The sequence below is a fragment of the Puma concolor genome, chromosome C1, assembly GCF_028749965.1.
Source record: "Puma concolor isolate L17-30 chromosome C1, mPumCon1.1.hap2, whole genome shotgun sequence".
Taxonomy (NCBI): domain Eukaryota; kingdom Metazoa; phylum Chordata; class Mammalia; order Carnivora; family Felidae; genus Puma; species Puma concolor.
The window spans coordinates 36,872,248-36,889,790 of record NC_141674.1 but is presented as its reverse complement, the minus strand read 5'-3'; the positions used below and the strand labels follow the sequence as shown (position 1 = coordinate 36,889,790).

Sequence of the window (17,543 nt, the reverse complement as noted above, 5' to 3'; positions counted from 1 at the left end):
TCCAGTGAAGAGAGATTGAATACACTAAATAGGAGTTATCCCAGCACACCTCTTCTCACAGATTTATACTGAATGTGGAGTGTCAGGACCACAACCACAGTCTCCCTGTGAAGGGTCCTTTCCAACTCCAAGCCTCAGTTTACCCATCTATAAAATAGGGAATCAAGAGAGAGAGGGTTGGAGTAGATCAATGATTCTCAAACCTTTGGGTCTTGAGACACTTTACACTCTTAAAACTTAAGAATTATTAAGCGTTTTATTTGCTATCAATATTTGCCAGATTAGAAATTAAAACAAAATATTTTAAATATTTACTCATTAAAAATAACAATAAACCCATTGCATGATAATATAGGTATCTTTATGAAAAAATAGTTATATTTTTCTAAAAGAAATTTAGAAGAGTGGCATTGTTTTACAAATATGTGGCAAATTAATGTCTGACTTAATGAAAAGCTGGATCTTCATCCTCTTCCTTTAGTGTGTTATGATATATTGTTTAAGTATATATAGAAAATCCAGCCTCACACAGATAGGTGGTTAGAAAAGAGAGGAGTATTTTAATAGTATATATATATATATATATATATATATATATATATATATATATAACATATATATTGGATATTCTTTGGTACTATCTCAAAATTGGACAAGTGGTAGTTTTCTTAAAAGTTAGTAGCAGGGAGGGGCGCCTGGGTGGCGTAGTCGGTTAAGCGTCCAACTTCAGCCAGGTCACGATCTCGCGGTCCGTGAGTTCGAGCCCCGCGTCAGGCTCTGGGCTGATGGCTCAGAGCCTGGAGCCTGTTTCCGATTCTGTGTCTCCCTCTCTCTCTGCCCCTCCCCCGTTCATGCTCTGTCTCTCTCTGTCCCAAAAATAAAAATAAAAATAAAAATAAAAAGTTAGTAGCAGGGAAAAAAAAAAGTCAGTAGCAGGGGCACCTGGGTGGCTCAGTTGGTTGGGTTGAACATCCGACTTCCACTCAGGTGGTGATCTCAGGGTTGGTCAGTTCAAGCCCCACGCTGGGCTGGCTGCTCTCAGCCTGTCAGTGCAGATCCTGCTTTGGATCCTCTGTCCCCCTCTCTCTGCCCCTCCACAGCTTACACTCTCCCAAAACTAAATGAATATTAAAAAAAAAAAAGTTGATAGCAGTGTGGAATCTGAAACCATATCTATAACTTTTCATACTCTGTTACATTGAAACCCATTGATCTATCTTGTAGTTAAAATGACTCTTTTGCCTAAGCTTGATTTGTCACATCATACAGTGGTTATTTGGAAATTATCAGGGTCACTGAGTTATGCAGAGCTTACAAATGCTTTCACATTCATTATACAACATCAAAAATCATATTTGTTAATATCACTACTGATCTCATCGAAAACTTTATATGTTAGGAAAACTTTTAAGCTCACAATAATGGGTACCAGTTTTTTTCAAAATCCTAATTTTAGTTATTTAGTTATTTAGTTATAAATGTTTATTTATTTTTGAGATAGAGTGGGGAAGGGGCAGAGAGAGGGACGGAGAGGATCCAAAGCAGGCTGTGCACTATCAGCTGTCAGCAGAGCCTGATGCAGGGCTTGAATTCACAAACCATGAGATCATGACCTGGACCGAAGTCCGATGCTTAACCAACTGAGCCACCCAGACACCCCTTTATTTATTTATTTATTTATTTATTTATTTATTTATTTATTTAGGTAATCTCTATACCCAGTGTGGTTTGCAGACCCACAACCCTGAAATCAAGAGTCACACGTTCCACCAACTGAGCCAGCCAGGTGCCTCTCAAAATGCTAATTTTGCTTGAAGGCAAAATTTTTTTTTAAATGTTTTTTTGGGGCACCTGGGTGGCTCAGTCGGTTAAGATTCCAACTTCAGCTCAGGTCATGATCTCACAGTTTGTGAGTTCAAGCCCCGCATCAGGCTCTGTGCTGTCAGCTTGGAGCCTGGAGCCCATTTCAGATTCTGTGTCTATCTCTCTGCCCCTTCCCTGCTCGTTCTCTGTCTCTCTCTTTGTTCTTTTTAATGTTTCTTTTTTATTTTTGAGAGAGAGTGTGAGTGGGGGAGTGGCAGAGAGAGAGAGGGACAGAGGATCTGAAGCACGTTCCCTGCTGACATCAGATCCCGATGCAGGGCCCGAACTCATGAAGCACAAGATCATAACCTGAGCTGAGTCAGATAGTTAACTGACTGATCCACCCCGGGTGTCCCTAAAATTAGCTCAATTTTTATCTTTGGCGACTGGTACTATCAATTGTTTGAATTGACAGTGACAGGCTTACTTTGTTCACTTTTTAAGAAAATGCTAGTTATTAAAATACAATTGATTTTTGTCTGTTGATCTTACATCCTGAGACCTTGCTAAATTAAATTATGTTTCAGTAACTTTTTGGAACTATTTTCACTTTTTCTGTGCACAAGGTCATGTTTTTTATAAAGACATTTTTACTTCTTTCCAATCTGTATGCCCTTTTTTTTTTCCTTTGCCTTATTTTACTGTTTATGACTTACAGCACACCATTGAATACAGGTGGTAGTAGTAGATTGCCTTGTTCCCATTCTTGGGGGAAATCACTATTTCATCATTATATATGATGTTATATAGGTTTTTTTTTTTTTTAAACAGATGTCCTTTACTAGATTGAGAAATTTCCCTTTCTTAGTTTGCTGAGATTTTTTTTTTTAAATTATGAATGGTTGTTGATTTTCTTCAAATGCTTTTCCTGTATCTATTGAGATGATCATATGATTTTTCTGCTGTATTGTTAATATGATGAGTTATATTGCCTGATTATCAAATGATGAACCAACTTTGCATTCCTGTAAAAAAACATACTAGTTTATGATGTATCATTATTCTTTTTATATATTGTTATATTCTTACATCTGTGTCCACAGAGAATATTGGCCTGAAATTTTCTCTTTCTGTAATATCTTTGCTTGATTTTGATATCCAGGTAATGCTGGATTCATAAAATGAATTTGGAAAGCATCCTTTACTCCTTTTTTTTTTCCCTTCACTCCTATTTTCTGAAAGAATTTTTATAGGATTGGTATTATTTCTTCCTTAAATTATGGATAGAATTTACCAGTGAAGCCACGTAGAATTGGGTGTTTGGGTGGCTTTGTTTTTGTTTTTTTTTGTTGTTGTTGTTTGTTTTTTTTGGGGGGGAGGGTGTACAGGGTAAGGTGGAAAGGAAGGTTTTTAATTGTGAATTCAGTTTCTTTCATTGACATAAGGCAGTTATATTCAACCAGAGATGATATCCCTTCCCCAGGGAACATTTGGTAACATCTGGAGTTATTTGGGGTTATTATAACTAGATGATGCTTCTGGCATCTAGTGGGCAGAAGCCAGGGATACTGCTGAAAACCTTATCCCCCACACAAAGAATTATCTAGTCCAAAATGTAAGTACTACTAAAATTTGAGAAACCCTGATATAGGGCTATTTGAATTTTCCAGTAGCAGTTTTAACAATTTGAGTTTTTTAAAGAATTTGTTTCACATAGGTTGCCAGTTTTCTTCACATAAAGTTGTTCAGAATATCCCCTTATTACCCTTTTAGTGTTTGTAGCAAGGGGCATCGAACTATAGCCACAAACCAAACTCAGCCAGCCAATATTTCAAATACTGTTTTATTTTTACACAGCCACCTTTCATTTACTGTGGCTCTAATAGAGATGAATGGTTGCTCAAGAGATCATATGTCCCACAAATCCAAAAATATTTACTGTCTGAATGTTTACAGAAAAAGGCTGCTGACCCGGTTTGTAGGATCTATAGTAATGTCCCCTCTCTCATCACTGATACTGGTAATTTGTATCTTCTCTCTTGGGTACTTTTGTCAGCCTAACTACAGGTTTATTTTGTTGAATTTTACAAAGAACCAGGTTTTGGTTTTATGGGTTTTCTCCTTTCTTTTCTCTCTTTTTTTTTTAAAGTTTATTTATTTTTGAGAGAGAGAGAGAGAGAGCAGGGGAGGGGCAGAGAGAAAGGGAGACAGAATCCCAGTAGTCTCTGTATTGTCAGTGCAGAGCCTATTTCAGGCTTTGAACTCACAAATGTGAGATCATGACCTGAGCCATAATCAAGAGTTGGATGCTTAACCGACTGAGGCACCCAGGCACCCCTCCTTTCTTTTCTATTTCATAGATTTCTACTCTTTATAATTTCTTTCTACTTAATGTGTTCTTTTCATTGTAAGCTATCTTTAAAAAAAATTTTTTTTTAATGTTTATTTTTGAGAAACAGAAAGCGGGGTGGGGGTGGAGGGGAGCAGAGACAGAGGATCCAAAGCAGGTTCAGTGCTGACAGCAGGAAGCCCGATACGGGGCTTGAACTCACAAACTGTGAGATCATGACCTAAGCTAAGTTGGACACTTAATCGACTGAGCCACCCAGGCACCCCTGTAAGCTATCTTTTAAATAAATTTTTTAAATGAGATATAATATCTATTCCATTTAATATTTATTTACCATTTCTGGGAATGTTTGTTTCTTTGTGTAGATCAAAGTTTCCATTTAGTATTTTATTTTTCCTGAACTATCTTTAATATTTCTTGTAGAATCCAAGTCTGCTGACAATGAATTCTGTCTGTTTTTGTTTTTGTTTTTTTTTTAACGTTTATTTATTTTTGAGACAGAGAGAGACAGAGCATGAACGGGGGAGGGGCAGAGAGAGAGGGAGACACAGAATCAGAAGCAGGCTCCAGGCTCTGAGCCATCAGCCCAGAGCCTGACGCAGGGCTCGACCTCACGGACCGCGAGATCATGACCTGAGCCGAAGTCGGACGCCCAACCGACTGAGCCACCCAGGCACCCCTGTTTTGTTTGTTTAAAACATCCTTATTTAGTTTTCATTTAAGGATATTTTCACTTGATACAGAATTTAAGGATAAACATCTCTTTCTTTCAACACTTTATTTTTTAGAGAGAGAGAACATGTGAGTGGGGGAGCAGGGAGAGGGGCAGAGGAAGAAAGAATATCAAGCAGGCTCCACAGTCAGTGCAAAGCCTGATGTGGGGCTCAATCCCACAACCCTGGGGTCATGACCTGAGCTGAAATCAAGAGTCAGCTGCTCAACCAACTGAGCCACCAGGCGCCCCTTTCAAAGCTTTAAAGATTTTTCTTAGGAGAAGTGGGTAGTAATTCTTACCATTGTGCCTCTGTATGTAATGCATGTTTTCTTTTTGAGATTTTCACTTTATCACTGGTTTTCAGCAATTTGAGAATAAGTGACTTGGTGTGATTTCCTTTCTGTTTATACTGATTAGAGTCTATTGAGCTTCTGGGAACTATGAATTTATAATTTTCATTAAATTTGTAAAATTTCAACCATTATTGTTTCCATTTTTTTTCTGTTCCAAAACATCTACTTAAGTTTTTTCATTTATAACATTCCTTCAAATAAAATAAGGTATTCCCCACCACCCCCCAAAATTTGTTTTTCTCTCTTCCTTCCCATCTCTCACTTTCTCTCTCTTCTGACCATGTGATATTGTCTCAGTTTACTTTTTCCTTGTTCATTTATTTTTAGTGTTTTTTTTTTTTTCCTCTTGTGCTTCAGTTTTTATAGTTTCAGTTGCTGGGTCTTCAAGAGCATACCAGTACACATACACTTTTTTTTCTTCACTGTATAATCTTGTGTCAGTCTTGTCCAGTGAAGTTTAAATTTCAGATATTACACTTATAAGCTCCAGAAATTCTATTTGATTTATTTTATATGTTGCACTCCTCTCATTATGTTCATTTCCCTTAAATTCTTGGGCATATTTGTAATAGCTCTTTCAAAGTCCTTGTCTACTATTTTCTCATCTTATCATCATGTGTCTGTTTTTATTGACTATCTTTCTCCTGGTTACATTTGCCTGTTTTTGTGCATGTCTAGCAATTTTTTATTGAATGCTTGGTATTGCAAAATTTACATTGTTGAATGCTAGATTTTGTTGTCTTCTTTTAAAATGTCTTGGACTTTGTTCCAGCAGGCAGTCAGGTTTTTTGTGAATCAGTCTAATCCTTTCAAGGCTCCTTTTTAAGATGTGGTATAGCCTATCTTCAGTATCCTCTTTCTAGGGCTAGCTTTAGCCCTACTGCTGAAGCGTCCACTTCCAGAGTCAATGCTCCAGGTGTTCAACAAGTTTAATAGGAATTCCCCACATTAGCTCGCCAAAACTCAAACAACTCCCAGCCCTCTGTTAACTCTGGGAATTAGTCAATTTATAGGTACCCAGTAGTTCTTTGCCTGGCTACACAGAGTGTTGCCCTATTCAATTGCAGCTTAATATTCAGCAACAGACTCAAGAATCCTCTAGGCAGAATTCTGGAGCTTTTTCTCTGGGTAATTCCTCCTCTCTATGATAAAACTAATAACACATTACTAACCATTCACTGAAATCTGAGTGATGAGTTTAGAAATGTTCCCTGTAAAACTTCAGCTTTCCTATATGTTTGAGATTTTAATGAGCTGTTTGAAAATAATCAGATTACGTACAACAAATACAATCCCAGTATTTTTAAAGGTATTTTGTGAGATTATACATCACCATGAAATGGGTTCTAAGTCAGAAATGGCTGGGAAATGCTGGCCATCCCTGTAGCTAGGACAACAGGTTGAAAGAGCTTCTAGGTTCAAGTGGCCCTTTGCCCCATTTTTGCAAACATAATCCTTCAGATTCTCAGAAGCTCCACTGCCATATTTTCATCTATGAAGCTTTCTGCAGCCTTGCTGGCTATACTATCAATTACTTCTGAAGCACAAGGTACTCATTTTTGCCATGGTTCACTTTCTATCCATATATAACTATCTGCATATTGTCTTTTTCATTTGCAACCAGAGGTTGCAAACTAGTGAGCCAAAGCCAGCCCATAGATGTGTGTTATTTGGCCTAATGCTTTTAAAAAGTTAGTTGTCCACATTTAAAAATTGGGAGATGGGGACAGGAAAAAATAAAAAATTGGGAGAGCTAACATAAAACTTGGATTTCTGGCTCCTTACCAAGTGGTCTGGCAACACTGGCTGTGTATTCCCACATAGCAACAGCTTATGCAGTTGGAGCAGTTTTCCAACATCTACAGCGCCAGCTTCCCTCAGCACTCAGGTGGTTCAATTTGCAATGCCTAGACCTCTGCTGTCTAATATGGTAACCACTAGACACACGTGGCAATTTGAACATAAATTAATTCAAATTTAATTGCAATTAAATAAATTTAGAGGCACCTGGGTGGCTCAGTTGGTTGGGCATCCGACTTTGGTTCAGGTCTGATTTCACCGTTCGGGGGTTCAAGCCCCATGTTGGGCTCTGTGCTGACAGCTCAGAGCCTGGAGCCTGCTTCGGATTCTGTGTCTCCCTCTCTCTCTCAAAAATACTAAAAAGAAATTTTTTTAAAAAAATAATAAATTTAGGGGCGCCTGGGTGGCGCAGTCAGTTAAGCGTCCGACTTCAGCCAGGTCACGATCTCGCGGTCCGTGAGTTCGAGCCCCGCGTCAGGCTCTGGGCTGATGGCTCAGAGCCTGGAGCCTGTTTCCGATTCTGTGTCTCCCTCTCTCTCTGCCCCTCCCCCGTTCATGCTCTGTCTCTCTCTGTCCCAAAAATAAATAAAACGTTGAAAAAAAAAAATAAAAAAAAATAATAATAAATTTAAAACCTCAATACCTCAACCACATTTCAAGTGTTCAGTAGCCATCTATGGCTAGTGGCTACCATATTGGACAATACAGAATAGATACCAGTTGCCCCAATAATGTCCTTAATAACAAAAGGATCCAGTTTGAAATCACATGTTGCACTCAATTGTCTTGTCTCTTTAGTTTCCTTTTATCTGGAGCAGTTCTTCAGTTTTTCCTTGACTTTTACCATCTTGATACAAATGAGGATTACTTTGTACGATGTCTAGTTTTATAGAATGTCCCTCAGTTTTATTTATCTGGTTAGATTCAGCTTATCTATTTTTTGCAGGAATCAGTGATGCTGTGTTCTTCTCATTGCTGCCTACAGCCATGTGTCTCCTTAGTGGGGATACCGGCTTTCATTTAAGCTACAGTTTGTACATTCTCCTTTTGTAATATGTATCACCTTCCTTACCTTTTTTTTTTTTAGGTTTATTTATTCATTTTGAAAGGGAGAAAGCACACATGCAGGTGGGGGAAGGGCAGAAAGAGAGGAGAGGGAATCCCAGGCAGGCTGTTTGGCTCATGACCTAAGCCAAAGTCAGACACTTAACTATCTGAGCCACCCAGGTGCCCCCCTCACCTAACCTTTAATTGATTCACTTATTTTTATTAGCTTGGATTCCTGTATTATTTTATTCAATTGAGTTACAATCCAGTACTATCATTATATATTTTGATGCTCAAATTATTCCGGATTTGGCTAGTTGCTTTTGTGTACTTGACACGTCCCTATCGTTCTTTGAGCATTTCCTTCTCTCTGGAACAAACAAATGTCTTGTACTTTCCCAGCTCTGGAATCACCCATTCCTCCAAGGAACCCTGGTTCCTTTTATTGGAGAATAAAGCCCTCTTTGTGGGCTGAGCTAAAGAAATATATATCCCCTACATGTTTATACACTGGCATCTGTATTTACTTACATTGAAATCTGTATTTATTTCGATCATAAATACCTCAACACTGCTAAAATCCTGGTTTCTTCCTATTTGTAACTCATTCTCTCCTAGCACTTATTACCTTCAATATACTAACTTACTAGATGTTTTCTACTCATATGTATGTAACCAATTTCCCATTGCCAGCACTGCCTACCCAGGTGCCCTTTTTTCATCCTTCTTGGAATCCACTACCTTTCCCCTCACAAACTTATTATCTCCTCACTCCTTTTTAAAATATGTATGTATGTTATTTCTTAAGTAGGCTCCATGCTCAGCATGGAGCCCAATGCAGGGCTTGAACTCATGACCCTGAAATCAAGACCCAAGCTGAGATCAAGAGTCAGATGCCTAACTGATTAAGCCACCCAGGGGCCCCCTAAATATGTGTATTTTTTTTTTTTTTTTTTTTAAATTTTTTTTTTCAACGTTTATTTATTTTTGGGACAGAGAGAGACAGAGCATGAACGGGCGAGGGGCAGAGAGAGAGGGAGACACAGAATCAGAAACAGGCTCCAGGCTCTGAGCCATCAGCCCAGAGCCCGACGCGGGGCTCGAACTCACGGACCGTGAGATCGTGACCTGGCTGAAGTCGGACGCTTAACCGACTGCGCCACCCAGGCGCCCCAAAATATGTGTATTTTTAAAAAGCAACCTTGTTGAATACTGAGACCAAAAACTGTCAAAAGACGCTTGTAAGAGAGAATTTTACATGGACTCAGCATTCGATGAAACTGAGCCATCCCTGTTCATGTTAACTGTGATAATGGCATCAGGGTAAATTTTGTATCATTAAGAGATGCATACTTGCTAGGCGATGGGTACACGGGAGTTATTGTTCTACCTAGTCTTATGTTTGAAATTTTCAAATTAAATTTAAAAAAAGGACAAGAGGCAGCAGGTCTGCAGATCACTGGCCTTTATTAAGAGGAATCACTGCTAATTACATAGAAGCTACCTGCCTAGCTAAAATCCATGAGGTTCACATGAACTTACAGTTACACAAATAAACAAATGGCATGGTCAAAACCATAAGAAAGTATCCTGATGACCAGGTCATGAAGGCTGGGGTGAAGTCTGCACATTTATTTCAAGCTGTTAAAGAGTTTGTGGGCCACCTACATGGGGGAAAGAAAAGGATGTCATCAAATGGCAGCTTTAATATCCTGGCTTACAAGGTCCTTCATGACCTGGAACAATACTGCTTCTTGTCTCTCCACAGCGTTCCATACACCCACACCCCTCTTGAGCCCTAGTGAACTCCCTAGTTACTTGAATACTATCTCCCTTCTACCTGGAACTCTTTCCCACTTTTTTCATCCTTTATTTTTCCTTTAGAACTTAAGTTTACATGCAATTTCTTGTAAGCCTTCTCTAAACAAACTCCTATCCCCACACAAATGTGTCTCTCCTCTGTCTTCCCCACAGAAACTTATATGTCCCATATCACAGTGTTTATTAACTCAACAAATGTTTATATTTAATATCTACTATATGCCAGGTACTCTTCTAGATGCTGAGTAAGCTACAATGGTAATACCTCTGTCTCTTAAGGAACTTACACAATGACAGAATTATAAAATACATATAAGATTAACTTCTGATAGTGAGGAATGCTCTGAGGAAAATAAAAAGGCAGGGAGGGCTAGCAGCTTTAAACAGGAGGATTAGTGAAGGCCATCCTGAAAAGGCTACACCCAAGACAGTTTACTACTCTACTTGTCTTCTATGCTGGCTCAATTTGGTGAAGGAAAGGACCATGCCTATTTCATCCCCAGATCTCAACCCAGTGCTTGGCTCATAAAAGTATTTAAATAATATACAATTTACCATTTTAACTATTTTTTTTTAAAGTAAGCTCTAGGACAAACATGGAGCTTGAAATCACAACCCCGAGACCAAGAGTTGCACACTCCACTAAATGAGCCAGCCAAGCACCCCCATTTTAATGATTTTTAACTCTACATTTCTGTGGCATTAAGTAATTTACTGTCTAGCAATTATCAATCTCCAATTTTTTTCAATTTCCCAAACTGAAACTATGTACCTATTAAGGAATTCCCCATTTCCCCCGACAATCACCATTCTACTTTCTGTCTATGAATTTGACTACTCTAGGTACCTAGTAAGTGGAATGACCTATTTGTCTTTTTGTGATAGGTTTATTTTACTTAGCATGTCTTCAAGGTTCATATATGTTGTAGCATGTCAGAGTTTCTTTCCTTTTTAGGACTGAACAATATTTCATTGTATGCATATACCACAATGGACATTTGGGCTGCATCCATCTTTTAGCTACTATGAGTGCTGTGAACATGCATGTACTAATCTGTTTAAGTCCTTGAACAGTCTCAATTCTTTAGGGTATACAACCAGAAGTGGAACTGCTAGATCATATGGTAGAATTTACATTTTTGAGTAAAGTACATGATTTCTTTTTACTGCCAAATAATATCCCATTATACAGATATATTACATTTTATTTATCCATGTATCAGTTGATATATGTTGTTTCTCCTTTCTGCCTATTATGAATAACGCTTCTGTGAGTATTTGTGTACAACCTTTTATATAGACATGTTTTCATTTCTCTTGAGTATATAGGTAGGAGTGGAATTACTGGGTCATATTAACTCTAACTTTTTGAAGAACTGCCAGACCATTTATCTATAGGGCTATACCAATCTATATCCCCATTACTAGTGTATGAGGTTTCCAATTTCTCCACATTTCACCAACACCAATCTATTTCTTTCATGATATGGAGAATTACAGACACATATTTTGTATATAAATTTTGCTTCTTTCCACTAAAATTATGTTGAAAAAGAAATGCCTCTATTCATATTTTATATGTAAATGTATCTATGATGCCATTTTTATTTAAAAATCTGATAGTATATACAAGAAAACATGGTTATCTCTAGCCAGTATGATTTCAGTTAGATTTTTCTATATTCATAAAATACCTTCCTTGATTATCACAATGTGTTTAATGGGGGTACTTGTGTACATTTGTGTATTCCCAGTGTATATTACAGAATTAAAACACAAATATTGAATTGTTGAAGCATAAAATTGGTTGAATGGAGATCATTAACTTTTTCACGGGGGCAAATGTCATTTATTTTCTCCTTTTTACTTTTTGACCCCCTTCACCAATTTCTCCCTATCTTTTTGATTATAGCCATCCTAGTAGGTATGAGCTGGTATCTCATTATGGTTTTGATCTGTATTTCTCTGAGGGGTAAAGGTATTAAGCACCTTTTCATATGCTTATTAACCAATCAGTTTTAATGTAACCAATCATATCCAACTTTTGCCTACTCTGTAATTTATTTACAATACCTTACTCTTACATGTAAAAGAGTCAAATACAAATTTTAAAAATTTAAAAAAAAAGGAAGGGGCACCTGGATGGCTCAGTCTGTTGAGTGCCTGACTCTTGATTTTGGCTCATGATCTCCTGCCTGGGATTCTGTCTCTCTCTGCCCCCTCCCCTCCCCCCACCATTCTCTCTCTCAGAATAAATAAACTTAAAAATAAACAAATAAATAAAAAGAAAGAAAACTTTTTGGACCAACTGCTATGTATAAGACATGCTGAAGGATATAAATTATTATTTAAAAAAATTTTTTTTAATGTTTATTTTTGAGAGAGAGACTGCGTGCCTGCGCACACATACACCCATGCATGCACACACGCACTGAGTGGAAGAGGGGCAGAGAGAGGAGACAGAGGATCTGAAGCGGGCTCTGTGCCAACAGCAGAGAGCCCGATACAGGGCTCAAACTCACGAACCATGAGATCATGACATGAGCCAAAGCTGACGCTTAAGTGATTGAGCTACCCAGGCGCCCCAAGGATATCAATTATTTTAAAATAGCCTGTTACTTAAAGATACAAAATCCAGCTTTCTTACTGGATTCCCAATCCAAGTTGGGACATCATTTCTCTTCTTTAAGCCTCAGTTTCTTATCTGCAAAATGGGGATAACAACCCCTTATCTCCAGTGAAAACAGAATTAGATAAGACTATTTATGTAAAGTGCTCAGAACTGGACCTGACATATATTGGGCCAATAAGTAAATGCTTATTGACGGAACTGTCCTAGGATGGAAAGGTTGTCAGCACCAAGTCTGCCTGGCCACTATAAGTTTCCCCCTTCCTGACTTTAGGCTGACTTACACAATGGTCCCTTGCATGCAGGAAGTCAAAGAGCTCCTCTGTGCAATCCTCCTCTGTCTTTGACCTGGAGGATACGCGCTCATCACAGAGCTCTAGCCGCTCCCGAGCCTTTACACATTTCTCCAGCTGCTCGCATTGCTCTCTCACCGTTGTTAGAGGATCCTGAAGGAGAAACACAGAGAAGAACCAAAATGGGGTTATAGGAGGAGACCCACAACCATCTGCTTTGATTAATACAACCACCAAACCAAGGTGCTGCCTCTGAATTACCGTGCAGAAGGCCAGCTGGCAGAGCCACACTGCCGCCAGAAATGGCAGAATGGGGTCTCCCATTCAATTCTGATGCTAAGTAGTAGGGGAAAGTTTCACATTCCTGCCTTCCAAGGTTGCCAGTATGCACTGAAAGCCTCAGTCCTATCTGAAAAACAAGGTGGTAAAGGAAACCTAGCCAAACTTGAAGTAGATCTATAGGAGGCCTTACTTGTTAACATAGCATTTTGGGATATGTAATGTCTGTGAATTTGAATTCTCCTCATCTGACAGCCAGGCCTATGCAACCCCAGCTGTCCAGCTAGAAAGGCAATGTTAACATGGAGAAGGACTATACAAGAAGAGTTCCTTCCAGAATTCTTTATTAAACCACAAATAGCAGATAATTGAGTACTAGGTCCTCAAGATGCTGCTCTGCTCCCTGACGCCATGACTAAAGCCCCAAACCCAGAAAAGACTGTTTCCCAGGCCCACACCACCCCGCAAACACTCCACAGCACAGGAAGGATTAAAGGCCTTTTCCACTTCCATCTTTTCCAAGGTGTCAAGTAAAGACACCTTAAAATGCCCTTAAGAGTTTCACGAAGCTCAAACTTTCTTTTACTGAGGTAGTTCCAAACCTGAGACGGCGCTTACCACTAATTCCTCCTCCTCCTCTTCCTCCTAAAAAAGGAAAACAAAATTAATGTCAGCAGCAATTTAGGAAATACATATTCCCAATCACACTGATTGTTGTAATTACGGAGGATAAGCATTGTATTAATTGTGTTTTTTTTAAATTTTCTGTATTTTATGATGCTTTGACATTGTAGGGTATTGCTACGTTACTAATCCAGGAGAGAAAGCCCCTCCCAGGGCTGGCTAATTTCTAGGCAGCAACTTGCCTTACGGACACATCTTTCATATGTAAACCAACCAATCCAAAACCCTTATCACCAACTACCTCCTTTATCTAACTCTCCTACACTAAACCTGTTATTGTCCCTGCCCTAATCTCCTTAGAGTCAAGTACCAAACAACTGGAGACCACCTCTATAGCCCAGAACCCAAGGAAATTATTCAAACTATCTAATCCTAACCTTGCCAGAGCTTGACTATCTTGCCTCACCCATTCTTTCCCTCAGAAACCAAAAGTCTGGTTTCCCTTGCTCTCTCGGCTGGTCCAGGCACTTTCCCATGTGGCCCTGGGTGGTGTGGCCTTCCCCCCTTCTCTTGGAACCCATACAAACTCTTCTTTCAAGAACAGTTGTCTCCATGCCTGTAACCTTACCATACCTAATTAAAACAAACCCTGAGTACATTGCAACAAGGACACACTATCTCACTTTAATTAGCAACAACCTAAAGTGTGCAGGACACTCTAAAGCCTCTAAAGTACTTATCTGTAATTTGATTAATCACAACAGCCCCTTAAAGGGCTCCCAGTTTAGAAATAACAAACACTAATTAGACATTTTTTTAAGTGAGCTCTACACCCAGTGGGGCTTAAACTCACCACCCCAAGATTTAAAAAAAAGTCGCATGCTCTACAGCCTGAGCCAGTCAGACACCCCTAATTAGACATTTTCTGATACAGATTCAAGCTGATGTTCACATGGAACCTATATAACTTAAAGTATTTTGTTTGGAATTCTGGTAGGTCCTACTAGCACCAAAAATAGCTTAATTTCATCCTTACATCCCAAATGAAATTAGGAGGAAAACATTTTTTCTAGACACTGAACTTGAACTGGGAATATGAAAATGGCCAAACCTAAACTCTTCTATAGCCAATGCTTTCCAGTTACTGCATTTGGCTTGCTGAACCCTCAGGACTCTAAGTAAACTATCAGTGTTAAGTGCATCAAAAGTCTAGAGTAGTCCATTCACAAACTTGGAACCACGCCCTAACCTATTTACTTCTGATTCAGGGACACAACCTCAAACTTACAAATAATGTAAACTTTTACAAATAATGTAAAAGATTCTCTGTGGGAGCATCAGCATAGGCTTAAATCTCAGGCATAGCAGAGTCTGAACTGCAGTATCTCAACCTGTCTAAATTAAGGTGTTTGCCTTAATTTACATTCACAGGAATGTGAATGCACATGTCCACATTTGGGGAAGGGAAAGAAAAGGTATATATGAAGATTAAAAAAAAAAAAAAAACACAACAAATTAGCTTAGCAATCCTTCATTAAGTTTTCAAAATTCCAACACAATTTGCTTCATTCTAATGAAAGCTGGGAAGGGTAAGGCAGGTTCAACCCAGGCTATTTATTCTCACAGTTAGCAAAGATCTCTCCTAAACATGAAGATGATTTTTATGATGTCAAATTCCAGTTTTTCATTAAGGTTTCTTAACCTTGCTCTTTAAAAAAAATTCATACTGAAAAAGTTTTTCCAGGGGCACCTGGGTGACTCAGTCAGTTGAACATCCCAACTCTTGGTTTCAGCTCAGGTCATGATCTCACTGTTTTTGGGCTTGAGCCTCACGACAGGCTCTGTGCTGACAGTGCAGAGCCTGCTTGGGATTCTCTCTCTCCCTCTTTCTCTGCCCCTCCCCAGCTCACTCACTCATTCTCTCAAAAACAAAAACAAGGGGCACCTGGGTGGCTCAGTCGGTTAAGCGGCCAACTTCGGCTCAGGTCATGATCTCACAGTCCGTGAGTTCGAGCCCCGCATCGGGCTCTCTGCTAACAGCTCAGAACCTGGAGCCTGTTTCAGATTCTGTGTCTCCCTCTCTCTCTGACCCTCCCCCATTCATGCTCTGTCTCTCTCTGTCTCAAAAACAAATAAACGTTAAAAAAAATTTTTTTTTTAAAAACAAAAACAAAAAAACAAACAAAAAATCCTCCCACCCACCAAATTGAAATCCTAACCTGCCCGAGTTAGAAACCTGAAATTTGTATCCCAGAAGCAAGACCTTTGTATCATTTCCCTATTAGCAATGCTACTACATTGATCATTTTGATGATTTTGTAGCAGAAGTATCACAGCATGTTTTGGAAAAACAAATCCAAATACAAGTCTGAAAATGGGACTATTTCATATAAAATTTCCAGTCAATGACAAAAACCAAGGTCACACTAGATAAAAAGATTTATTGTCCAAAAGGTATAGATAGGTTCTTCATAAAAGACCTCAGTTTTCTTAATTAAAACAAAACAAAAAAAAAAAAAACAAACAAAAAACAAAAAAACTGACTACTTTCTTTTTCTCATCTGCTGCTGTGGTGAGCTCTACTGAACTTTCTGGTATACTTCCTGCTGAACTTCCTGAGGCAAGCTCCATTTCTTTCTGGTCCTCTTTCTGAAAATAAGACTAAGAAAAATCATGGGATCAACTAGTTTCCAACTACTCTGAACCCATAAACCCAGAACAGCTGCCCAGAAGTGACTAGAGAACAAAACAAAGGATAGGAAATGTGACTGAAAACCAAAAGTTAGCTGGCTTCTCTAAAGCTGTATAGCACTGTGGCTAAGTCTTGGCTCTGGAACCATGTGGCTTGGGTTCAATTCCTCGCTCCATGATTTCTTAGGTGTGGTCCTCAGAAAAGATATTTAACCTCTCTATGCTAGCTTCCTCACCTGTAAAATGACAACAGGAATAGTACCTAATACTTACCTTATAGGACTATGGGGTGGCTTAAAGGAATGAGTACATATAAAGAACTTGGAATGGAATAGTAAGCTGTCAATAAATTATTACTAGGTTGGAATTCTTCCTCTGGGAAAGAGCTCCCTCTTCCATCCTCACAGAATTATACTGCACACTCCTACACCGTCCCCAAATATACCTCCCACTCCCACCCCCACCAAAGAAAAAGAAATCCCTTCCTCACAGAAACTAGTATAAGGCCAGATCTCCGGAACCTCAACAGAAGATGTAGCAGGATTCCTGACCTGAGCGGAGGGAAGCGCTAGGGTTGGTCTGCTTGCTCCCTGACCTTGTCAAACCAGGATCTCAAAACACCGGATTGACTAAAAACACAGATACTATTTTTACAAAAGTTTAGGCGACACAGCATTTTCGCTCTCGTTAAACCGTCACCGCTTTCACAAGACGGGGAAACCAAGGCCCAGAGAAAAGCTAGTCATCTACCAGCCCCAGATGAATCGACGAATTCTGGAGCTGGGTCGAGGGAACCAGTAAATCCCGACCGTGCAAACTCCAGGGGCGAATCCAAGGCCAACAGGGCCCCGCGTGTATTTTGGCGAGCTTGGTCTTGAGCCTCAGGGAAGTGAAGAGGGCCGAGTCGGTCGCCTTGCCTTACCTCTTTGGGGTCTCCGGACCCAGTCAGCATCTTTCGCTCGTCCTCCAGCCCCATGTTCCGCTACGGTCCTGAATTCAACACCAGCAGCAATAGCGGCACCTATTCCACTCCAGGATCAAGAAGGACTTGTAAGGGTCACTCAGCGGATATCCGGCGATCTGGCCGGAAGTGCGGCAGACTCGTCGTAGTCGCGAACACACGCTCGGATTGGCATAT

At 39.4% G+C, this 17,543-nt stretch overlaps 1 protein-coding gene across 2 annotated transcripts; it reads right to left on the bottom strand.

The window, feature by feature from the left end:
* Positions 1–9,516: 9,516 nt before the first annotated feature.
* Positions 9,517–17,483, bottom strand: UQCRH (ubiquinol-cytochrome c reductase hinge protein). Of its 2 annotated transcripts, XM_025933053.2 has the most exons (5): positions 17,328–17,454; positions 13,709–13,735; positions 13,073–13,220; positions 12,803–12,964; positions 9,517–9,732 (listed from the first exon to the last, which is right to left on the bottom strand). In XM_025933053.2, exons 3-5 carry the CDS (start codon positions 13,133–13,135, stop codon positions 9,700–9,702), a joined length of 258 nt encoding a protein of 85 aa, XP_025788838.1. In that variant the 5' UTR covers positions 13,136–13,220; positions 13,709–13,735; positions 17,328–17,454; the 3' UTR covers positions 9,517–9,699. The 2 variants fall into 2 exon arrangements, with proteins under 2 accessions (XP_025788838.1, XP_025788830.1); XM_025933045.2 differs by lacking the exon at positions 13,073–13,220 and having other exon boundaries at positions 17,328–17,483.
* Positions 17,484–17,543: the final 60 nt, after the last annotated feature.